The sequence below is a fragment of the Bos javanicus genome, chromosome 6 (genome assembly GCF_032452875.1).
Source record: "Bos javanicus breed banteng chromosome 6, ARS-OSU_banteng_1.0, whole genome shotgun sequence".
Lineage (NCBI taxonomy): Eukaryota > Metazoa > Chordata > Mammalia > Artiodactyla > Bovidae > Bos > Bos javanicus.
Genome location: NC_083873.1, coordinates 97,985,617 through 98,011,171, shown reverse-complemented (window position 1 = coordinate 98,011,171; position 25,555 = coordinate 97,985,617). Strand labels below are relative to the sequence as shown.

Genomic DNA, 25,555 nt, shown 5'->3' with positions numbered 1-25,555 from the left:
TTACTATATGTATGTGTGCATATAAATGCATATATAAAATTTAATGTGAATTATGACTCACTAAATTGATTTCAAGATGCACTAATAGATTTGAAAGACAATTATAGGATGCAAAAGACATACTGTAACTATTTAGAAGGCAAAAATATTAGTTGTTTATATTTTAAAATAGGGCAAAATAAGACAATGAGAAAACGTATAATGGCTCTCAACAGGCTTTTTTTTTTACCTACAATTCACTGGTATGGTGAAAACCCCTTTTCAAGCGTGTCACCAAATTTTAATCAAGTGGTTAAAATTTGTCCTTTTGCATTAGGATTCTCGAACTCTAAAGACGCTAACTGTGTTATACATACAGTAAGTATATAATGAAACTCTTTAATGCTTCTAAGTAAGAGTTCTAGCTTAAACAGTTTAAAAAAGCTTATGTTCTGGTGAGCTTGCCTTCTAAATGGAAATCTGAATGATATCTTAATGTCCACAACTACTAGAGTGACGCTTATCAGGCAGAAAGACAAGTGAACTTCTTCATTTTCTTTTAAGTTTTTATAACTTAGAGTAGAAATACCCCAACCAGGTTTTTAGAGTTGTAGGGAAGCAACTGATTTCTCTCTCACACCAACTTTTTCCCTGACTCAAAGTGAAAAAAATTTTTTTCTGATTGTATAAAATGACACTTTCATTTTTTAAAATAAATGAAACAATACAGAAAAGTACAAAATGGAAAGTAAAAAAAGAAAAAAAAAAAAAACACTGTTAATAGGTGAACTTTATAAAACTAACAGACTCACAGACATAGAAGACAAAAGTATGGGTCCCAAAGGCAAAAAGGCAGAAGGGATAAATTAGGAATCTGGGATTAACATATACACACCACTCTATATAAAACAGATGCACAAGGGCCTACTGTACAGCACAGGGAACATTCCAAATCTTGCAATAACTGATAATGGAAAAGACTCTGAGAAAGAATATATTTATATACACACATATAACTGAATCACTTTGCTGCACACCTGCAACAAAACACTGTTCACTGTAAATCAACCGTGTGTGCTGTTGCTTCAGTTGTGTCCGACTCTGTGCGACCCTATGGACTGCAGCCCGCCAGGCTTCTCTGTCCACTGGCTTTTCCAGGCAAGAATACTGGAGTGGGTTGCCATGCCCTCCTCCAAGGGATCTTCCCAAATCAACTATACTTCAATATAAATAAATAATTTTTAAAAAATCACTTAATATTTTAAAGACATTCTTCCAGATCTTTTTCCTTACATCTGTTCACAATCCTAAATGCCCATCCAGGCATTCTTCCATTCCATAAATATTTATCAAGAGACCACTGTGTTCCAGGCACCCTGCCAGGGCAGGGGGTGTAACAGAGAACAGACGCAGATCTCGTACTTGAGCAGCTCACAGTCTCATGAGGCAGACAGTGTTTTAAGTACTAAGATTCAGTTCCATATGTGTGTGCAAGAGGGTACCTCAGCCAGAACTGGAGGAACAGCAGGCTGGGCTTCAGAAAGGATGTGACATCTGATCTGAGTCTGAAGGGTAAGGGCTAACCTCCAGGACTAACAGGGAGAATGGGCATATCAGGCAGATGGAGGAGAAAGTCTCCAAGGCCAGATTTGGCAAGAAATGCCTTACGGAAGGAACATGGACTCTAAGAAGGCAGAGAGGGAGGCAGGAGATGAGCTGCAGAGCCCAGCAGGAGCCGCATTTCGTCACAGAGGCTCCGGGAGCCACAGGAAGGAGTTAGCCTACAGTTTCCAGGTAATGGGAGGCCCAGGCAGCAGGAATGTGACTGGTGTAAATTGAACTGCATCCCTTGAAAAAGATGTATCATCATGCTGATCCCCAGTTCCTCAGAGTGTGCTCTTATTTGGAGATGGGGATCTTTACTCATCAAGCAAAAATGAGGTCACTAAGGCACACCCGAATTCAACATGACTGCGTCCTCCTAAGAGGAGGAAATGCGGACACAGAAACACACGTGGATAACGGAAGACGATGTGCAGAAACACAGGGAGAAGACCACCATCCATCAGCCAAGGAAAGAGGCCTGGAAAGACCCTCACCTCACAGCCCTCAGAAGGAACTAACCGTGTCAGCACCTTGATTTTGGACCTCTAGCTTCCAGAAGTGTGAGGCAACGCACTGCTGCCATTTGAGCCAAATACAAATAAAGGGGTCTGTAAAACCAGCGATTTTAAATAACAGTGAATAGTGAGTATTAAATTTATACGGCATCACAGTCACTGTGTTTTTTGCTTCCCACTTAGAGAAAATAATAGGGAATAATAGGGAAGCCTGGTGTGCTGCAGTCCATGGGGTCACAAAGAGTCAGACATGATTTAGCGACTGAACAACAAGAAGAGAAAATAAATATATCTATGTATTTTAACCACAGATCCTAAAAAATTATTTTTCATAAATCTGTTCTCTGGATAACTGCACTGGCATCAGTGATCTTTGCCTCAAACCAATGGTAGCAGTCTAGAACTCCTGTAGATTAGTTACATATTAAAACTACTGAAGTATATGAAGTACACAAAACTACTGAAGTATATTCCACTATTTCAAGATTCAGTTTTTACCACCCAGAGGGTCTCTACCATCTGAAAAATGCAAAAAAAAATATTGTCAGCCTACATGCCCTCACTCTGCTGATCAAATATCGAGATTGTGATACTATGCAAATACCACCACCAAGTTTTTAAAAAGAGAAGGACGAAACGAAGAGTATGAATACACACAGCGTTAGTGTATAAACTGTAAGAAAGAACAGCATGTTTTATTTTACATCAAAAAGGTCATTCACTTACGTTCTGAGGATGGAAGAATGAGGCAGCTTAAGAATCTTTCTTACATAATCGTAGACTTTGCTACTGCACAAGTAGAGTGTACATGCAAACTGCTTCATTTCTGCCGAGTACTCAGCTGTTTCTCTCCAGTTATACAACTCCCACTTAAAATCTGTTGAGAGTAAATTTATTCTTTGTGATGAAAAATGTGTACAGTAACATTTTCAGACACAGATCATAGTATTTGGATATAAAAATGTGCTAGGCACCAAAATTCAAATATAATCACATTTTAACTGAATTGGTTCAGAGGTTACTATCCAGTCTTAGAGACTATCAATTTATCTTGTTCAGTGTGGATCATTTCACTAAAAAGAGGGATGAAAAATGTTTCAACCTAAGTTATTATGTTTTACTATTCATTAGCAGCCTATGTGGATATTTTTGGAGGAACAGGAAAGAAAATGAAATAAAGGAGCAAAATTAAGTCTCTGGATTATGAGGACATTCATCTGTTTTAGTTTGTTCCTTGGTTACCATTTATTTGAGAGTAAAAATTAGACACGAGAAACATTTTGAGGGATATAGTATACAGCATTAATCAGAATGAAGAGACAAATCTTTCCTACCATTGAGGAAAAAAAATTCTGTTCCTGGTGAGCACCCCTATTTATAACCTATATTCCCCACCTGGAAAAACACAAAATATGCTCCTCCACTGGAGGTATCTAGTCCTTTTGACATGCTGCTTCTTCTTTTTTTTTTTTTTTTACCAGAATGCAAATCCAAAAATCCCTACTCCTTTCATCAAAGAGTATGTTGGCAATTCTTATGTTACCCCTCTTCAAATATCCTGGTTCACGAAGAAGACTAGGTAGTCTTTCAATGGACATATATATACTCTATAGAATATTTTAGAAAAAACTTTGGAGACTTACACAATTTTCAGACTCAAAGAGATTTTGCAAATTATCTAGTTCAACTCACTTCAAAAAAGGCTTTAGTGATAAATTATGCAGCAAATTAAAACTGCTTACAAAGAATTTGCAGTGACAAGTGTGACTATAAAAAGTGAAAAGTACAATATATGGTATAAACTATATGATCTCATTTCTGGGTTGTAGGATTATGTGTTGTTTTTATCATTTACACATTTCTTTGCTTCTCCTATAATAAACATAGAACTTTTAAAAATGGATAATCGTAACAAGATTTTGGTGATTATTTTCCATTTTTCTTATTTATGCTAGAGACTCTTCAGCTAAAGGCATATTTTCATAGGCAATACAAAATAAAAATGTAATATTTCATAAAAATTAGGAGCTGTGCAATAAGTATTACAGGTCACTGGGGAACATACCAGAAAATTGTGCTCGTAGCAGACATTCTGTTTCCTCTGTAAGTAGCTTCTCTTCTATAAGCGCATCAATTAGTCGTAAGCCCTTTCTCTTCTTGATCATCCTGTAGTTTTTTGCAGAAGCAAGTCTTTTTTTGGACACTTGCAGCATCTGCTGCACCTCAGCTAGCTTCTCTGCTCCTATTGTCAGAGGTCTCTTTAAACTGTAGTTATGGTCTTCAGTAGCAACCTCTTGAGAATTATCAGGAAGTGGCTGTTTGAGGATTTTCTGTCTTGCTTTACCTTTAAGGTGTACACCTTGGAGAACCTAGGACACAAAAGGAAAATGAGGTTTATTTCAGAAATTATCACACAATGATTATCTATTAAAATATCACTGAATACAAAGCACTCGCCTGGTTGCCGTGGAGAATTAGGTATGAAAGAAAAGGTAATAATCTCTGATTTTTAAAAATGTATAGTCTCCAGGACAATGTACACAAGTTTTTTGGTGGTGGAATCCATACAGAAATAGTAACATAATGCTGAGTTTCTGAAATGATTCAAGTAACTAGTGAAAGGTGGTGATAATTTGGGAAGGTTTTGAGTTGTTCTTTGAAAGAGTAATAACATGGTTAATAAAGGAGATTGGGAAGTTATTTGTGCAGAAGGGAAGGCATAGGACAGAGCATGGGCCCTGGAATCAGACTCCTGGCTCCCTCACTTAAAGCTGTAATTTAACCTCTATAATCCCTTAACTTTTCATGTATAAAATATGGATAACAATACAGAGTTGACTTGAGGATACAATAAGCTAATTTACATAAATTGCCTAGTGCACTGCCTGGACCATTGTGGGTCTCAATAAATTGTAACTATTACTGATTTTAAACAAAATCATAAAAGCAAGGCAATTTATCATATATGCAGTGGGTAAGTATTTGTGGTTCCAAAAGAGAATTCAGAGTAGTCAGAGATGCACAAATCAATTAATAAAAAGCTCTTGGAACTTAGAATTTGGATGTGACACCAAGGATATTCTTCTGAAAGAGGGAATGAGATAAAACAACACTGAAAAGAGATTCCAGTGAATAAGAGGATGGTTAGGGCAGTGCCAGGATAGAATAGTCGGGTGACTATATGAAGACTTCAGACAGTGACTGAGTCACATATGAGTGAGTGGGTGACTAAGGGGTAAAAGGATAACATAAAAACAATCAAAAGAAACATAAAAATATAACACCAAAACTGGTGATTGACTCATAGAAAATCTTCTATTTCCTGTATACTTCTTTCCATATCAATGCTAATGATTAGGTACATTTCTGGTCAAAATCAATAACATTTTGGGGGAAAGCCAAAAAAAAGGGTAGATAATTTCAAAGTATTGGGTTGGCCAAAGAGTTCATTCTTTTTTGTAAGATGGCTCTAACAAAAAAGAGCCATCTTACAAAAAGTTGTCTTTAACCTCATTTGAAACAATTTTGTTAGACTGTTTTGTGACAGCTGTCATATCAGCATGCATTAAAAAAAAAACAGCTATCAAAATTGGTGAATTTTTGTGTAGCCACTTTAATATTAAAGGTGGGGAAAAAACAACAGTTTCAGCATATTATACTTAATTACTGATATTTCAAGAAAGGCAAAAATGCAACTGAAACGCAAAAAAAGATTTGTGCAGTGAATGGAGAAGGTGCTGTGACTGATTGAACGCATCAAAAGTGGTTTGCAAAGTTTTATGCTGCAGGTTTCACTGAATGATGCTCCATGGTCAGGTAGACCAGTTGAGGTTGATAGCAATCAGATCGAGACATTGAAAATGATCAACACTACACCATATGGGAGATAGCAAACATACTCAAAACATCCAAATCAAGCACTGGAAATGATTTGCACCAGCCTGGTAATGTTCATCACTTTGAGGTATGGGTTCTACATAAGTTAAGTGAAAAAACCTTGACCATATTTCCACATGTCACAATTCTCTACTGAAATGTAATGAAAACATTCCATTTTTAAGACAAATTGGGATGGGCAGTGAAAAGTGGATACTAGACAATAATGCGGAATGGAAGAGATTGTGAGGCAAATAAAATGAACCACCACCAACCACAAAGGCTGGACTTCATCCAAAGAAGGTGATATTGTATGTATGGTGGGTTTGGAAAAGGGTCCTCTATTATGAGCTCCTTCTGGAAAACCAAGTGATTAACCCCAATGAGACCAACTGAAAGCAGCTCTCAATGAAAAGCATCCAGAATCACTCTATAAGAAACACATCATCTCCCATCAGGCTGACGGAAGGCTGTGTGGTCCTTTAATGACCAGGCAAAGTCTGTTATGGCTTTGTTGGGAAGTTTTGATTCACCTGCTGTATTCACCAGACACTGCACCTTTGGATTTCCAATTATTTCAGTTTTTATAAAATTATCTTAACAGAAAAAAATTTAATTCCTTGTAATATTGTGAAAGACACTTGCAAAAATTCTTTGCTCAAAAACATAGAAAGTTTTGGGAGGAAAGAATTATGAAATTGCCTGGGAAATGGCAGAAGGTAATGGAACAAAACAGTAAATATGTTGTTCAAAGAAGTTCTTGGTGAAAATGAAAAAGGTGTCTTTTATTTTCACTTAAAAACTAAAGGAACTTTTTGGCCAGCTCAATATTATGAAAACTGTCTAATATTTAAACAAAACCCTGAATTCTAAGGCTATTTACATTCACTAGTTGATTTTTGCGATCACGTCAGTAACCTTTATGTATTTCTAGTCATGATTTGCATATATACACCTTCCAAAGCATAATTATTAATATTAATACATATGTATTTTTAAAATATTATGTAATATTACATATATATTTTTAAAAACAAAAGTATTGTATTATTGGATTTACTTTTTAGGCCTAGGTTTTTGGTTTTGCTTTTATCTCTGTAAATCCTAGCTATAATGTGAGCAGTCTCAATTTTCAGTTTCTATAAAGTTGAATTTTGTTTACACCTAGATTTAAGTACCTTGTACAGAGAAACAGAAGGCACAGCTCCTTTTTTCAGCTTTCTTCTTATGCCATATGACTCAAAGTCACTTTCTTGAAAATGTTTGGAACATAGCATAGCACCTGGTCCTGGGATCCAAATCTTTTTGCTTCTGGGGTCCATACGATTAACAGCCCTGATCCATTTTGAGCGCTGTATAGTATCAGTTGGAAATCTACAGCAATCATATTAAAGTTCCATTAACATGAAAACATCATAGTAATACTACAGTATTATTTATTACACAAACCCATTTATTATTTAACAGCTTTATGTAAACATTAAGTCCAGCTAAAATTTAACTCACTTGATCTGATTTCATTTTTCAAAGTTCTTTGACTTTTTAAATCCAAAAGCTCAGTATCTAAGTGATCTCATCTGTTTCAACTTGTATGTGGACAATTCTCACATTTAATATCCTGCACATTCTATCTGCACAGCCTACACTTAACAGAACCTGCTCAAATTTAACATGTGTGTCTTTCCTTTCCTGTGGTGATTTTAAACTATATCCACAGATTCTTTGGTATGCCTCCTTTCAAGGGATGGAGCCTATTTCCCTCCCCTTGAGTGTGGGCTGGAGTTTGTGATTTGCTTCTAAAGGTGATAATGGGCTGTAAGAGCAGATCAGGAAAAAACACTGAAGATTTGTCTTCCTTGCTCTATTGAATGGTTTTTCTTTGGGGGAAGTTACCTGCCATACCATAAGCAGCCCTGTGGAGAGTCCACTTGTCTAGAAACTTGAGTTCTCCAGTCAAAGGCCACATGAGAGCCTTTTTGAAAGGATATCCTTCGGCCTCAATCAAAGCTTCAAGTGACTGCAGTCTTGGCTAACATTTTGATTGCAATCTTATGAGACTCCCAGTCACCCCCAGTTAATCCACTCCACAATTCCTGACCCTCAGAAATTTTGTGAGAAAACAGATGCTTCTGATGAATTTTGAGGAAATTCATTACTAAACAGTAGAAAACAAGTAGAAAAATCCGCTGGATCACAGAAAAAGCAAGCGAATACCAGAGAAACATCTACTTCTTCACTGACTATGCTAAAGCCTTTGACTGTGTAGATCACAACAAACTGGAAAATTCTTAAGAGATGGAACTATGAGACCACCTGACCTGCCTCCTGAGAAACCTGTATGCAGGTCAAGAAGCAACAGTTAGAACCGGACAAGAAACAACAGACTGGTTCCAAACTGGGAAAGGATCACATCAAGTATGTATATTGTCACTCTGCTTATTTAACTTATATGCAGAGTACATCATGTGAAACAGCAGACTGGATGAACCACAAGCTGGAATCAAGACTGCCAGGAGAAATATCAACTACCTTAGATATGCAGATGATACCACCCTAATGGGAGAAAGTGAAGAGGAACTAAAGAGCCTCTTGATGAAGGTGAAAGAGGAGAGTGAAAAAGCTGGCTTAAAACTCAACATTCAAAAACCAAAGATGATGGTATCCAGTCTTATCACAACAAGGGAAATATATTGGGGAAAAAATGGAAACAGCAACAGACTTTATTTTCTTGGGCTCCAAAATCACTGCAGATGGTGACTGCAGCCATGAAATTAAAAGATGCTTGCTTCTTGGAAGAAAAGCTATGACAACCCTAGACAGTGTATTAAAAAGACATCACTTTGCTGACAGAGGTCCATGTACTCACAGCTATGGTTTTCTAGTAGTCATGTATGGATGTGAGAGATGGACCATGTAGAAGGCTGAGTACTAAAGAATTGGTGCTTTTGAACTGTGGTGCTGGAGAAGACTTGAGAGTCCCTTGGACTGCAAGGAGATCCAACCAGCCAACTGTAAAGGAAATCAACCCTGAATATTCATCGGAAGGACTGATGGGGAAGCTCCAATACTTTGGCCACCTGATGGGAAGAGCTGACTCATTGGAAAAGACCCTGATGCTGGAAAAGACTGAAGGCAAGTGGAAAGGGCGATAACAAAGGATGAGATGGTTGGACAGTATCATTAACTCTACTGACATGAGTTTGAAGAAACTCTGGGAGATGGTGAAGGATAGGGAATCCTGGCGTGCTGCAGTCCAGGGGGTCGCAAAGAGTTGGACACAACTTAGCAACTGAACAACAAAAGAAAACAAGTACATTTCTTACACTCAGTTTTTCTATTTCGTTTTGAAAGGACAACTTTTTCCTAGCCTTGAACATAAAAACTACCTTGCATTTTTCTACTTGTCAATCCCAGCCAAATTATTATATTCAGAAATGAGTGAGGGAAAAAACTCATGAGATTAAATCACAGAACTGCTCTATCTGCACCTTCTTCTTTTATCTTGGAGACAGATTGACAGGTATCACTCTTACATATTTTAACTCATGCTTTAAAGCGCACAGTTGTAAAGAACTGAAACTGGTAAAAAAAAGTTTCATTTCCTCAGCTAATTTTGTTAGGGAAATGATATGTCAAAATGGCAAAACATAATTCTGAGATACTCTCTCAATCAGCTTGAGAAACAACAGTGAGTTGGAAAACCTGCACTTAAGCCTCCATTCCCTTTTGCAGCCATGTGGCACTAGATACATCTCTCAGTCTATCAGCTTCCTCCAGGGCGGCAGGAAGAGTGTATGACACAGATGTGTTCAGAAGCACTCTGTAAATGGAAAGGCACCATCTAAAGTTTGTTCTTTGTTAGGAACAACTAATTCCACTTTGGGTGATTTTTATCTTATTGTTCCAGAAAAATGATGCTACACAATCATGAGAGAATGTACAGGGAATTATTTTCCAATAAACAAAGGCACATCTCTTTTCACTGGGTTTTCTTAATGATGGTACGTGTTTGTGAGGCAACATTTCCAGATTGAGTGTAGTCTCTTAACAAGTCAGGGACCATCAAAAGTTGGCTGGTCTACCAAGTTACATTACTAGCCTGATTTTCCGATGCAGAGCTTCCCAACTGGCACACCTGGAGAGCACAGCTATCAACCCCCTTAGCCCATGGGGTGGGCCTGGGCCACCTGGAGCTCTTGAAGTAGTTACATTAAGCCAGTCCCAAACAGGTTTCTAGGTTTGTAGCTTTCTGATGTGTAAAATGACATGGAAAAGGCTGGTAAATACTGCAGTCTTTAACCAGCATGATTGAGTTCTGGACAAAAATAAATTGGTATTAATAATTGATAATACTTTTAAAGCATTTACCTTGTGTTTTGTATGTTTTAAAGACATTTTTAGTCTCAGAAGAAAAAAAAAAGCTCAGTAAGACAGGTTTTTATCCTTTTACAGAAGATGAAACCAAGACTGGAGCAGCCAAGTTTAGCCATCAGTAAATAGTCAGTTAATACTGGAATTCAGGAGCTTCCCTGGTGGGCCAGTAGCTAAGACTCTCTGCTCCCAAGGTAAGGGGCCTCGATTCCATCCCTGGCCAGGGAACTAGATCCCATGTGCCACAGCTAAGAGTTGCAAAGCCACAACTAAAGATCCCGCATGCTGCAACTAAGACCCAGAGTTCCTGTGTGTCACAGCTATGGCCCAGACCAGCCACATAAATCATATTTAAAAGCAAATAGATTAACTAATCAAATAAAACTGGAATCCAGAGGTCCCCAGTCTAAAGTCACCTCTCAAAGTGAAGGTCGCTTATTCGTGTCTGACTCTTTGCAACCCCATGGACTGTACAGTCCATTGAATTCTCCAGGCCAGAATACTGGGGTGGGTAGCCTTTCCCTTCTCCAGGGGATCTTCCCAACCCAGGGATCAAATCCAGGTCTCCCGCATTGCAGGTGGGTTCTTTACCAGAAAAATTCTCAACCAATCACCATCTCACATACACAATAATGAATTGGCTTCTGTAACACAGAATCCATTTTCTTCCTCCTGTTGACTATGCCTTTTTTACACTGTTAGTGAGGATTTACCTCTGGCTCCCTGCACATCAAATATTTTCCAGAAAAGTGGCTAACAAAACCTCTTCTACAGGGGTTACATCCAGGGAGGGAGAGAGAAAGGACTGAGGGGGAGGGCTTTAACTACACCTATAGCTTAAGCCTCTTCCAAAAAAGAGACAAGCAAACATGTTACCATCTGCTTATTGAAAACAGATGTTTGTAACATATAAATAAAAGTTTAAAATAGAATTCATTACAACAGTTCAGGCAGAACTGTTCCAAATTACCAATACATATATTTCCTTGGTTATGAAATAAATTTCTTAATCTCTTTATACCTACAGAAAGAGAATATATCAAAGAGTCACTTCAATTCTTAACTTGCCGGTCCCACTTTCCATTTAAGTCATTCATATGTTTGACAGAGCACCAATATTCTCATAATAATATCAGAGGCATGTATTCAAAATTTTTGTTATGGAAAGAGTGCCATGATCAAATAGTTTGAAGATGGCAGCTTCAGGCAACAGCAAGTTGATTAACTCTCTCCTTCTCATATTACCATTTTGCTGAGCCCTTACTGCAGACCAAAGCCTTTGACTGTGTGGATCACTTTAAACTGTGGGAAATTCTGAAAGAGATGGGAATACCAGATCACCTCACCTGCCTCTTGAGAAACCTATATGTAGGTCAGGAAGCAACAGTTAGAACTGGACATGGAACAACAGACTGGTTCCAAATAGGAAAAGGAGTACGTCAAGGCTGTATATTGTCACCCTGCTTATTTAACTTATATGCAGAGTACATCATGAGAAACGCTGGACTGGAAGAAGCACAAGCTGGAATCAAGATTGCCAGGAGAAATATCAATAACCTCAGATGTGCAGATGATATCACCCTTATGGCAGAAAGTGAAGAGGAACTAAAAAGCCTCTTGATGAAAGTGAAAGAGGAGAGGGGAAAAAGTTGGCTTAAAGCTCAACAATAAGAAAACTAAGATCACGGCAACTGGTCCCATCACTTCATGGGAAATAGATGGGGAAACAGTGGAAACAGTGTCAGAGTTTATTTTTGGGGCTCCAAAATCACTGCAGATGGTGACTGCAGCCATGAAATTAAAAGACGCTTACTCCTTGGAAGCAAAGTTATGACCAACCTAGATAGCATATTAAAAAGCAGAGACATCACTTTGCCGACAAAGGTCCGTCTAGTCAAGGCTATGGTTTTTCCAGTGGTCATGTATGGATGTGAGAGTTGGATTGTGAAGAAAGCTGAACGCCGAAGAATTGATGCTTTTGAATCGTGGTGTTGGAGAAGTCTCTTGAGAGTCCCTTGGACTGCAGGGAGATCCAACCAGTCCATTCTAAAGGAGATCAGTCCTGGGTGTTCATTGGAAGGACTCATGCTAAAGCTGAAACTCCAATACTTTGGCCACCTCATGTGAAGAGTTGACTCATTGTTAAAGACTCTGATGCTGGGAGGGATTGGGGGCAGGAGGAGAAGGGGACAACAGAGGATGAGATGGCTGGATGGCCTCACCGACTCGATGGACATGAGTTTGAGTAAACTCTGGGAGTTGGTGATGGACAGGGAAGCCTGGTGTGCTGCGATTCATGGGGTTGCAAAGAGTCGGACACAACCGAGCGACTAAACTACTGCAGAACAGTGTTACCTTGTCACTAGGACTTACACCACAGTATCCTAACTCCTTCTCTCCTCTCTATTCTTTTCTGTCTTCCTTACAACTTTCTAGCTGTCAGGAAGGCCAACAATTCCTTCTCATTCATACATAGACTGTGTTTAATTCTGCACACATGTACCATTAACAGAAGTACAGACAGAATGTATTTAGGTTGGAACAGAGGTATAGAGGAAAGGCTCACAGAGGAGCTTGGAGTCTTATTTTTTAGGCACTAAAGAGCCCGAGGGATTAAAACCCTTCCCTAAGGGAGTGAGCATGATAAAATTTGCATTTTTAGAAACATAACTTCCAGTAATCTAGAACACGAGGACTTTACTGATAGCTCAGTTGGTAAAGAATCTGCCTGCAATGCAGGAGACCCCAGTTCGATTCCTGGGTTGGGAAGATCCCCTGGAGAAGGGAAAGGCTACCCACTCCAGTATTCTGGCATGGCTTGCAAAGAGTCAGACACAACTGAGTGACTTTCACTTCACTAATCTAGAAAATGAAATGAACGGGGAAGAAATCAGGCTGGAAGAGTCACAGCACACTGGTGTAATAATTGTATCGAAAAAAAAAATTTTTTTTAATTAAACAGGTCTTGCTCTGGTCCACAACATATGAAACAAATAAAAGCAGTAAGTGAGTTCTTCCTTATTTAAAGAAACTAGGAAAAAGGCTGGAGAAGGCAATGGCACCCCACTCCAGTACTCTTGCCTGGAAAATCCCATGGACAGAGGAGCCTGGTGGGCTGCAGTCCATGGGGTTGCGAGGAGCTGGACACGACTGAGCGACTTCCCTTTCACTTTTCACTTTCATGCACTGGAGAAGGAAATGGCAACCCGCTCCATTGTTCTTGCCTGGAGAATCCCAGGGACAGAGAAGCCTGGCGGGCTGCCGTCTATGGGGTCACACAGAGTCTGAAGTGACTTAGCAGCAACAGCAGCAGGAAAAAGGCACAGGAAAAAACAGGGCAGCAAACGTTGAGAAAGAAATCAAAGAAAAGGGAGAGAACTAGGGAGAGGATGTCAGAACAGCCAAAGGAGGTGTCAGTTTCAAGTAGTGACCAGTATGATTAAAAGTTAAACAGGTCAAAAGAAAGACTTATTAATATAATTGCTCATTTAGGTTTGGCAAGATTACCAATAACCCTCAGTCAGTGGGTGTGGACAGATATCTGGCTGCGGTAGGTTGATAAGTCAACAGGACTTAGGGAAGTAGGTGCAGGCTTCTGTTTTGAGGAACTTGGTTGTAAATGGAAGGAGAATGGTAGGGTAGTGCAGAGGTGCACAAAGGTTCAAGAGTTTGTGTGTATTTAAAAGTGGAAGTAATTCAAGCCTGTTCAGTGTTTTTAGGCAAGTAACCATCAGAGAGAGCAATTTAAAATGCAACTAGAACAAGAACTAAGTGATGGAAGCAAATCTCAGAGAAGAAAGGATACAATTACAGCAGCTTAGGTGGAGGAAGGGCCTCCCTTAAAAATAAGCAACACTACAAAAAGCCTACCATACATAATTGAAACTCCTTGACATGTTTTTAGATAATTTGTTTCCTACATCTTCACTTTCCATTCTTTTATTTTCCCATGCTGTGCTTTGTGCTGTGCTTCTTTGCTCAGTCGTGTCCAACTGTTTGCGACCTCATGGACTGTAGCCGGCCAGGCTCCTCTGTCCATGGGGATTCTCCACGCAACCACTGGAGTGGTTCACCATTTCTTCCTCCAGGGGATCTTCTCAACTGAGGGATCAAACCCAGGTCTCCCACATTGCAGGCGGATTCTTTACCATCAGAGCCACCAGGGAAACCCTTTTCCATGCTATTTCTATTTAAATGCTATCCTCTGTCCACCTCACCCTCCATTCTAGATAGAGTTCAAGGTCCAATTCAAATACCACTTGTCCCCTACAGGTCTTTTTGATCTTTTCATAAAAGTCCTTTGCCTACTTTGGTCTAACTCGCTACCTCATCATATTGCCTTATTAGGCTACCACTTTAAAAAATACCAAACATTTCTTTCCCTCTGAGAGGATCTGTTCTACCCACTTTTCTACCTCGCATTAATTTCAGTGACCTTTACCAGACTGTCCCACAGATGTGGGTTCAAATCTGATCAGTCTGAAAATACACCCCAGTCCTGTGCCAAATGAAACTTCCTTGCCATGACCAAATACAGCCAGAATTGGACCTGGCTTGTAGAGCTGGGCTAATGATCGTGAACAACTGGTAAAGACACACAGTACTAGTTAAAATCTGAAAACAAGGGCCTTCAGAACCCTCCTGGGTACAAAAGCCCTGTGCCTCCTGTTTCTTATTTCTAAAAGTGGGGTGTTGGAGGGGGGGGCGGGGGGTGGAGGGAGGGTGATGGAATTCAGTCTCCCAAGCCTTCTCTGAGTTCCAAAGAGATCAAAGCAGTGACTAATTAGGGAAATCAGGGAAAGCAGAAAAGTAGCACTTAAACCAGATAGCCTGAACAATAAATAGTTCAGTGACAACACTATAGTCCCACTTCCTTCTCAAGGAATACACATAACGTTTTGGCTATCTTTAGGTAGTTCTGTAAAAACTAAACCCCACCCAGGTGGAGAATGGTGACTACCTGTGGATCACAAGCCCTTAGACCTCAGGTTTGGAACCAGAGGTCTAACCACAACCAGAAAGCTGATGATTCAGCTTCTCCAAACACCAACCTGTTACCTCCACTCAATCAGAATAACGTCACGCACCCTGCAGCCCTCATCCCAAATGCCGCTTTGAAAAAATCTAAAAGCCATCAGGGAGTTCAGAACTTTTCAACACCATCTATCCATTCCCCTCGCTTGGCACCAATTAACGCTGGACTTTCCTTCACCACAACCCACCATCAGTAAATTGGATTTGCTAACCGGAGGGAGAAGGGAGGAGAGCTCTATTCCAAACAAGCTCTATTACGAGCTCTATTCGTAACAAGCGCATCTGTACTCAAGCTCCCAAGCAAGACACACACTAAAGAAAGCGCACGCCTTCAACAGTTCTTCTAAACTGCCTTCTTTTCTCCTCTTCAATAAAACGAAGGAAAGGCAGCAAGACTCCTTTAGAGTAACTCCTGCTAAAAGCTACTGGGGTCCGGTAGGCAAGCTACAGGGCACTGGTAGGCAAGGAGAAAACAAGCACTTCGCAGACACACTCTGCAGACAAACACTGAGCAGGATGACAAACACAGAGCAGGATGACAAAACTGAGCGTTACCCTCCAAGTTGCCCAATTCCCTCCCCCGCCCCACGCTACGCACGACACGTCGACGGCGTGACGCACCACCCGGCCCCGCCCCCACCCCCGTGGCCTGCAGCGCCTGGCCCTGCTGGGAGTTAGCGCGGAGGCTGTTCTCACGCACTGGTGGAAAGAGAGGCCGCGCTCCCGGCTCAGCACGGTGTCTCGTGTGCTGCAGCCCACTGCCGAGCAACTTCGGGTCATCTTCTTGCTACGTGGGGCTCCACCTCCGGTGTTCCCGCGACAGCATGAGTCGCGGTCAAGTTAGCTCCGCCCGCTGACTCCGCAGCTACCACCTTTATTTGTTTGAGAAAGGCGGGCTCTTAAGGCTCTTTGGCTCCCGCCCTACCTCTCCGCGGGCGCTGCGCTCGCCGCCGTGGCCAATCACAGATCACGTCACGTCGCAGCAGCCAATCGGAAAGGCCGGGGGGTATTAAGCCAACCTCTGGGCCTCCCCTCGCTCCTCGTTGGAGGGTGGTAACTGTATTTCGCTACAATGGGCTCTTTTTCGGCCGGCCTGGTGAAATCTAGGGCCATCCGCGCTTCTTCCGAGGCTCGGCCAGAGAATGCCAAGGGGGAAAGGCAGGACAAAAGTTGAGGCGAATCCAGAGGCATGCCGGTGGGTCTCAAAGTGCGAGCTCTGAAAGTGTCGGGAGGTCTAGGAAAGGATGAACGTGGCGCCCTAGAAATATTGAAGGCAAAATTAGAACCCAAATAAATTATTTAATGGGGGGCATGTCATTTTCTTGCATTTTATTTTGCAGTTATCTGATGCGGAGATAATGTCGGAGCTATTGGTAGAGTAGGTATGTGACCTCAGGATTTAATGAGAATTTAATACCAAGATAAGTCTGTTTTTAATTCATCGAGCTCTTTCCTGCAAGATCCTTTGCCGCAATGGGGATTAAGAAGGAGATAAGGTAAGAAGGTTCTGGGGATTTGGGGGGAAGCGCACGGTCTAGTGGGGACTCGTCAATAGAAGTACTAGGAGGGGCAGGAGGGAGGGCAATGAAATGGTTTTGCTTGGGATGTGCGACATCGTGGGTAGTTTTCAGGAATGAGAAGATCTTAGAACGATGTCTTTTTTTAAGCTCTTTATGTTTACGGTATGAGACTTCAGTTTTTACAGAAGAAACAAAATGGAGCCAAGGTGGGGCGTACTTTCTATTTTGTATGTTTGAAGACGTCCTTAGTATATTATGTAGCATCTTTCCTGCTTAACGTTGGAGGCTCATTAAAGAAAACGAATGTTCGTAAACTTTTTTATTTCTGTCTCTAGCTGCAAGAATGAGTCCAGCATCCAAGCAAGGTTGTTCTTTCTCCCTTGTTACTTAATCCAGATTCTGGCTGAAAAGATTCATCTCAAGGTATTGTTCACAGTTGCTTTCCATTATAATATGCTTATGTAGTATTCAGTTCAATCCTTGGAAGGAAAGTTAGGACCAACCTAAATAGCATATTAAAAAACAGAGACATTATTTTGCCAACAAAGGTCCGTCTAGTCAAGGCTATGGTTTTTCCAGTGGTCATGTATGGATGTGAGAGTTACACTGTGAAGAAAGCTGAGTGCTGAAGAATTGATGCTTTTCAACTGTGGTGTTGGAGAAGACTCTTCAGAGCCCCTTGGACTGCAAGGAGGTCCAACCAGTCCATTCTAAAGGAGATCAGTCCTGGGTGTTCATTGGAAGGACTGATGCTAAAGCTGAAACTCCAATACTTGGGCCACTTCGTGCGAAGAGTTGACTTGTTGGAAAAGACCCTGATGCTGGGAGGGATTAGGGGCAGGAGGAGAAGAGGACGACAGAGGATGAGATGGCTGGATGGCCTCACCGACTCAATGGACATGAGTTTGAGTAGACTCTGAGAGTTGGTTATGGACAGGGAAGCCTGGTGTGCTGCGGACACGACTGAACGACTGAACAGAACTGAACTGAAAAAGTGTTGGTTCCAGGGAAGTACGCTTAGGCTCTTTGAACCCATTAAAGGTAACTTTAAATGGAGACTTAAAGTTACCATTATGGAGTATTAAAAGAGCAATGCTTGTGGGTGTTGGACATTTCTGATTGAAGTAGAGCCCTGGGCAAAAGGGCTGCTGTTAAGATGGGTTCAGGGATAATCTAACCTGCTTCGAGCTGGGCACGGAGGTGGGTGCTGCTCCTAAGAGAGTCCAGGTGCAGGCACACATTTTTCATTTTCTTAAGCTAGAGCTGCCAGTTCAGCATCAGAGTACAAAGAAGGGATGTTTTTCTTTCCTGCTGAATTAGTTCATGAGAATGTGGCTCTCAAAGTCATGACAGTATCCATCTAATTATTTATTACAGATGGGTTTCAGAAAACTGCAGTGCTGGGGAACAATTGACTTCAATGCACACCTGCTCAATGAAAGTAACCAGCTTACTTTACAGCCACAGGGGGTCGGTGCTGTGGGTATTCTTAGTGTGCTTCTGGATAGGGAAGCATGCAGTCCTTTATAAATGGCATCATTGATGTTGAGTTGTATTTATGTATTTTTACATTTGCTAATAAGCTTTATATACTTTTTGTTACTATTTTTCATTTTTTTCCTGGTCAAATTGAAGTTCTCAATTTATTTCTCATTTGATTATATCTTTGCTTCCTTCGATAGCTTCATATCCAATGATTAAACATTTTCACTGCTGTTCACATAATGAACTTATGTGATTACTGAATACATGAATGAGGATATGTAAGCTGTATTAAAGATATTATTTGTAGAAAGCACTGACCAGTGCAAAAAATAATTTGAAATAAAATATCTCTTTTCAGGAATTGTATTCTTGAAGATGTCGGAAAAAGATTCCTGGGTCTTGGAAGAGAATTACTAAAACTGCAGGGGAGGTAGTGTAATATCTTTCTTTTTTTTAGCATATTAAGTATTCCTGGTACAAGAGCAGTGAGTGGAAGGGGAGGATTGTCCAAGTAAAACATATATTTATAAAGGGTTGAATGAAATCTAACTTTCTGTTTTATGTTATAAAATCTCATTAATTGCTTACTTGGGGAAAAATTAGTAACAGCTAATGCTTATTGAGTTGTACTAAATGTTTTGTATGTGCAGGATTTTTTGTTTTTAACACATTTTTCTCAGCTATCAAAGCAAAAATAGAGGCTTTGCCTTCTGGGACTGGTATCTTCCATATTGACTACCTATCTTTTTGTCAGATTTTTAGCTAGTATTACATTTATTTGTCATCCTGACATCATAAAATGTATTTCTAGTAACTGACATATTCTCACTGAATTTTTCATCCTGTTCTCTGGGGATTTTTGTTCTTCAGAAGGCCTTGGGGTTTTGAAATTATTGGTGACTGAGTATAAAGTCAGTTCTGAATCCAATCCTTGCCCATGAATTTTAGACCTTTTCAGTTAATTCATAAGTTGTACATTTTACTTTTTTGGATATAGATTATGACCTTCTGGGACTTCCCTCGCTTGGTTGGTTAAGAATCCGCCTGCAGTGTGGGAGACCTGGTTCGATTCCTGGGTTGGGAAGATCCCCTGGGGAAGGGAAAGGCTACCCACTCTAGTGTTCTGCCCTAGAGAATCCCATGGACTGTATGTATAGTCCAAGGGGTTGCAAAGAGTCGGACACAGCTGAGCGACCTTCACTTCACTTGACTTCTGACCTTCTGTGTTAGTGTTTATTGCTGTGTAACAGATTGCTCAATATTTGTCGATTTAAAGCAAACACTGATTAAACAGTAAGGAACGGAGGTAGAAGACAGACATCAGCTTCCAAACTGTCTTCAGTTGGCAAGCCTCCATTCCCTGATGGCTGTTGGCTGAAGGCTTCAGTTCTTCTTCACCGTGTGAGCCTCTCCCTGGGCTTCCTGAGTGTTCTTACCACGTGATAGCTGGCTTTACCCAGAGGGACTGGTCTAAGAGAAAGGCCAAGATGGAAGCTTGTCTTTTAATACTTTTTTTTTTAATTTGCTTGAAAGTGACAAAACATCGCTTCTGCCCTGTTCTGTTGGCCTTAGTGTGGTGTAGGTGGGCACTATACAAAGGTGTGACTACCAAGAGGGGAGGGGTCATCAGAGACCATCTTGGAGCCTGACTGCTGCTGCTGCTGCTAAGTCACTTCAGTTGTGTCCGACTCTGTGCGACCCCATAGACGGCAGCCCACGTAATTAAGTATTATTGTTGTCGGACCCGTTTCCCCTCTCCTAATTCCTCCTAGGTGGAAGTGGTTAGAGAAGCTCAGTAACACTAAACCGTAGATAGAAATTGTGTATCCTTTGCCTTATTATTTTGCTTGGGGTGCAGAATGACTTGAAACAGTTGAAATTTCTATGTAGAGTATTTCAAGGAATGTAGTCTGATTGCTTGTAGGCAATTACACAAATATTTGAGATAGGATGCATTAAAAATACAAATATGCAGCAGCAGAATTAGAGGAGTTTGCCCTTTTCCCCCAAAGGGTGAGTATATGTCCTTTTCTTTCTGCTGCTCGCCGCCGCCCTGGGCTCTGTCCCTCTTAATGAGCAACACATAGACCTTGTCAAGCAGTAATAATGTTCTGCTGCTGCTGCTAAGTCGCTTCAGTCATGTCCGATTCTGTGCGACCCCATAGACGGCAGCCCCCCAGGCTCCTCTGTCCCTGGGATTCTCCAGGCAAGAACAGTGGAGCGGGTTGCCATTTCCTTCTCCAATGCATGAAAGTGAAAAGTGAAAGTGAAGTCCCTCAGTCGTGTCTGACCCTCAGCGACCCCATGGACTGCAGCCCACCAGGCTCCTCTGTCCATGGGATTTTCCAGGCAAGAGTACTGGAGTGGGGTGCCTTTGCCTTCTCCGCATAATGTTCTAAATAGGCAGAATTCTAATTAGTTCTGGAGACTTGTAATCTTTTTGAGTCTTTTCCCATCATCACTGCTTGAAAGTTCTTTGTTAGCAGAGACGACTCTCCCACTTTTCCTTTAAAGTTTTAGTGTTTATGATCACTGGAAACGTTGTCTGGTAACAAAGACATTACACACAGAGCGAGGCATAACCAGTTTGGGGATGTGTTAAGGTATGGGTTCAGTTCAGTTCAGTCGCTCAGTCGTGTCTGACTCTTTGTGACCCCATGAATTGCAGCACGCCAGGCCTCCCTGTCCATCACCAACTCCCAGAGTTCACCCAAACCCATGTGAATTGAGTCGGTGATGCCATCCAGCCATCTCATCCTCTGTAGTCCCCTTCTGCCTCCAGTCTTTCCCAGCATCAGACTCTTTTCCAATGAGTCAACCCTTCACATGAGTATTGGAGTTTCAGCCTCAGCATCAGTCCTTCCAATGAACACCCAGGACTGGTCGGTCTCCTTTAGGATGGACTGGTTGGATCTCCTTGCAGATCATCGAAAAAGCAAGAGAGTTCCAGAAAAACATCTATTTCTGCTTTATTGACATGCCAAAGCCTTTGACTGTGTGGATCACAATAAACTGGAAAATTCTGAAAGAGATGGGAATACCAGACCACCTGACCTGCCTCTTGAAAAACCTATATGCAGGTCAGGGAGGTATGGGTACTCTTCTAATATCAGGGTTAATGTTGAGAAGGCACCTCCAAGTTAGCATAAGCTAACCTGTACAAAGAAGTAAGTGACATGCTTGAAATTATCTTTGTTGAGTTTTTTCCAGTCATAGTAAAATTGGAAGTCTTGTCTGTTCTACGTGAGAAAACGGAAAACTATAGAAATGTGCCTTTATGTATTTTTAAAGGGGAGCTAAGCAATAAAAACTCAAAACTAGAGCTTAAGTTGAAAATAAGTACAAATGTCCAATGATTAAACTTTTCCACTGCTGTTCACATCATGATTTGTTGTGATTAATGTATGTGAATGAGGACATCATGAAGAAAAGAAAATCATGATGCATATAGTTAAGATATGGTTTTTGTACATTGACTTGCCTGTAAATGTTTTTCATTTTAGGAATAAAATTGAAGGGTGTTTTTGTTAGAGAACACCATGTGTGAGATTTATCAAGAGTTTGAAGATTTATATAAGGTAAGAAGTTTATAAACTTATTTTTTTTAAGATAGTAATTTTAAAAAAACATTGGATTTTGTATTCATTATGTATTGAGCATAATGTGGATATTTAATTTAAATTTTTCCTCATTCAGCTTTCAAAGATAAAAAATATTATTTCAAAGATAATATAACTTTCATTTAATTCGGGAGAGGCTCTTGGGTGGGTTGGGGGGGTGTGTGGCAGGACTTTTAACCTTGATAATCATCTTTAAAAAAAAATAATGATATAATTCTTTCAGGCCCTGAAATTCTTAGAGGTCATATATTCTTCGGTTTAAATTGGTTGAATTATTGGATATTCTGTAAATAATTCTTTGGTATGCTTGTGGATGACCATCCTTTTACTTGAGCTTTGTTCAAGAACAGTAGATAGGCAGGTAGTCAGAGCTGAGAACCTCAAACCTAATACCAGATTGACCTGCTATGAATTAGGCATGGCATCTTGGGGTGTTTCTCAAATTTAACCAAGTTAATTTTCTATTTCTTAAAGTTTGATATAAACTTTATGGCCCTTAGTGATAAGATATATGAAATTAACGCATTCGAAAACAGAATTTAAACATTAATGGGCTGGATGCTACTGTTTTCTAGAAGTAAACATAGTACTGGCTGCTGTTCAATAAATGTTATACACATATGGGCTTGTGATTGTGAAGTTTTACAATCTGGACAACAGTACAGTTATCCAGAACTTTAATCTTTTGCAGTCCTTAAGACTATTGAAATGAGGGGAGGGGCTCTAAATTCTCCATAAATTTAAACACTCTAAAAGGGTATTTTCGGACTGTCTGCAAATCCTTCTTTGAAGAATTCTATATAACATTATCTCCAAACATTCTTTCAGTGAGTATTTCAGAGTCTTAGAATTAACATTCTTTTCAGAAAAACTTCAGTTTTATTTGATCTAGAACTTGGTTGGCCAGTAGTTAACTAAATTGGGTTAAAAGTTGACTATTTTGTGAATTTCCAACACAAGTTTTTCTGTTTTAGATACGGGTCCTTTGCGCCATTTCAACATGTGAATCTTTTCACATGGTAGTTAAACAGCACCTGACCCACAGCAACACAGCGGAACTTTCAATTGTCACAATATTAACTGTGTATTATTGCATAAACTTGGCTATGGCTCTTTATTCCAGAATCATTATGCAAAGAAAAGGTGTGCATCAAGAATGGTATCAGTTACATCACTTCTTTCAAAGTCTTGGTCATCGAACATCTATTAGTTACACAGATAGCAAAGCATGTAACTGCTGCCTCCTTGTCTCCCAGTGATAAGCCCATGGAACATTTTACAAAAATGGATAATCAGAAGAGGGAATTGGTCAATAAATATGACTGAACTACAAAGAAATGAAAAATGATTAACACTGCAGATAAAATTAGTGTTAGAAGCTTTGAAAATGGCGACTGCAAAGCAAATATAGGATGATACCACGACCAACATGAAGCTACAGTACAAGCCACATTTTTTGAGTCTGATGAATATAAAAGCAAGGTAAAGTTGGTTCAACATCTTTTAGTGTAAAATTTCACCAAGAACAGAAAGCCGCTTATGGTTGAAATGAAGCATTTACTTCTCCTTTGTAGTGTAATCAAGAACAAATACCAATCAGTTTGGCATTGAAATCAGTTGCTACATTGAAGGAAATGGTAATTACAAGGACATCTATTTACTGCCAGTAAAGGCTGGTTTCATCTCAAAGTCAACACAAACTAATGTTAAACTACCTAGTGAAGCTACAAACTCAGATAAGGATGTTACTGTGAAATGTGTGCTCAGATTCCAAGAACTACAGGCAGTCCTTGCAGTAGCGAGAGGCTGTACTGTGGAAAAACTGCAGCATTCAGATGGGATGTAAATGGAGTTAGAAGATAGAGATGACCATTAGAGTGTTGATGCTGCTGCCATTCAAGAAACAGTTCTAGGTATGTAGGAGGCAGAACTCAGTGAAGTTTTATGTAGGAAAGCAGTTGTAAACAATGAATGCGTCTCAAAAGAAGTGATGTTGTTGAACAACTTAACATTGAAGGAACTTGCAGAACTATCATGACATTGACTGTTAAAAGATAAAATTTTGGAAGCTGATTCAAACTTGGAAATGAATATGACAGTTTGCCAAGGCATAGATAAGATGCCTTGGCATCTCACTCCATATTATAAGTTTTATAATGAGAAAGCAAGCACATTTCAAAACTACTTGATACATTTTTTTTAATAAAGAAATAAAATGTAACTTTCAGTGTCTCCAGTGGTTTGTTTTGAGGTTTTTTTGTTTGGTGGGGGAGATAATTGTTGGGTTTGATTTTTTTTTTTTTTTGGCTGCACCATGTGGCTTGTGGGACCTTAGTTCCCTGATCAGGAGTTGATCTTAACCAGAGCAGTGAAAGCTACAAATCCTAACAACTGGACTGCCAGGGAATTCCCAATGTTTGTAGTGTTACTACAAATATTACTTTAAAACCATAAATTACAAAATTACACAAAAATTTATAAATTACTTTTATAACCAACATCACGAGGTTTTTTAATGTTTTGCCAAGTCACAAAATAATTGTTAAATATTAACAATTACTGTTAATCCCATAGATTAAGACTTTGCACCATTTCAGCTTGTGTAGTCAAAGGCAGAACCACCTGCGTTTAAAACAAGGTGCGGAGTTTTTATATTCAGTCAGATATAAGTGCATCAAGCCTAGAACTGTAAGCTTTATCATAACCAATTATTATTGACACTTTTCACATTGTATGCTACTACATCAAGGCTTTGAAATAAAAATTTATACAAAGTCATTTGGACTTTACAGGCAAAACCCTGTCTAACAGAATGAAAGAGACAGTCACTCACTAGCATCCAACTCTGACTCCACCAGGCTCCTCTGTCTGCGGAATTCTCCAGGCAAGAATACTGGGGTGGGTTCCCATTTCCTTCTCCAGGGGATCTTTCAGATCCAGGGATTGAACCTGGTTCTCCTGCATTGCAGGCAGATGCTTTACCGGTTGAGCTACTAGGGGAGCCCCCAAATATGGTCCGACTTTTAAATCGGATTTTTATTGACACCTTTTTAGGTAAACTAGTGCTTGGAATGGTAAGTGAAAAATGGAAGGCTTTTTAGAACTTGAAATTAACAACTATCCTAAGCCTCTTGAGTAGGTCTACTTCAGCCTTACAGAACTAACTATATTTGCTTTTTAAACTGAACCATAAGTGTACACCACCACTAAATGGTTTACAAGTGATGCCAAAATCTTGTCTCCGATGCTGAACAGAAATAGTATGGAAGAGAAATAGTGGTTTTATTTCTTTGGCAAGCAAAGAGGGAACACAGTAGCCTAGCACCTCAAAACCTGCCTCCTTTAGGGAATAGGGAGAGGCTTTGTATCCCAATGAAGGTCCTGCTTTTTTTTTTTCTTCTGCAAAATTTCAGAACAGCCACAGCTGGCATCGCACAACTCAGTACTCAGGTCATGTCTCCCTGAAGTTAAAACAACCTGTGACCTTTTTTGAAATGCTACAAGAGAATGCAGGGGGAGAAGAGTGCCAGATGCAAAGTATAATTCATAC

General features: G+C 40.1%; 1 protein-coding gene and 1 long non-coding RNA gene across 2 annotated transcripts in view; one reads left to right on the top strand and one right to left on the bottom strand.

The window, feature by feature from the left end:
• THAP9 (THAP domain containing 9) overlaps nt 1–16,274 on the bottom strand; it is a 29,217-nt gene extending 12,943 nt beyond the window's left edge. Inside the window, exons 1-4 of the mRNA XM_061420647.1 lie at nt 16,081–16,274; nt 7,154–7,349; nt 4,165–4,468; nt 2,826–2,976 (exon numbers count right to left, since the gene is read on the bottom strand). Coding sequence (XP_061276631.1) covers nt 2,826–2,976; nt 4,165–4,468; nt 7,154–7,349; nt 16,081–16,160 — 731 coding nt within the window. The 5' untranslated portion in view covers nt 16,161–16,274. The remainder of the gene's footprint in view (nt 1–2,825; nt 2,977–4,164; nt 4,469–7,153; nt 7,350–16,080) is intronic.
• A 130-nt stretch (nt 16,275–16,404) lies between these two features.
• Nucleotides 16,405–18,816, top strand: LOC133249788 (uncharacterized). Its single transcript, XR_009737099.1, has 3 exons — nt 16,405–16,876; nt 17,236–17,323; nt 18,744–18,816. It is a non-coding gene; the product is annotated as an uncharacterized LOC133249788 (long non-coding RNA).
• The last annotated feature ends 6,739 nt before the right edge of the window (nt 18,817–25,555 follow it).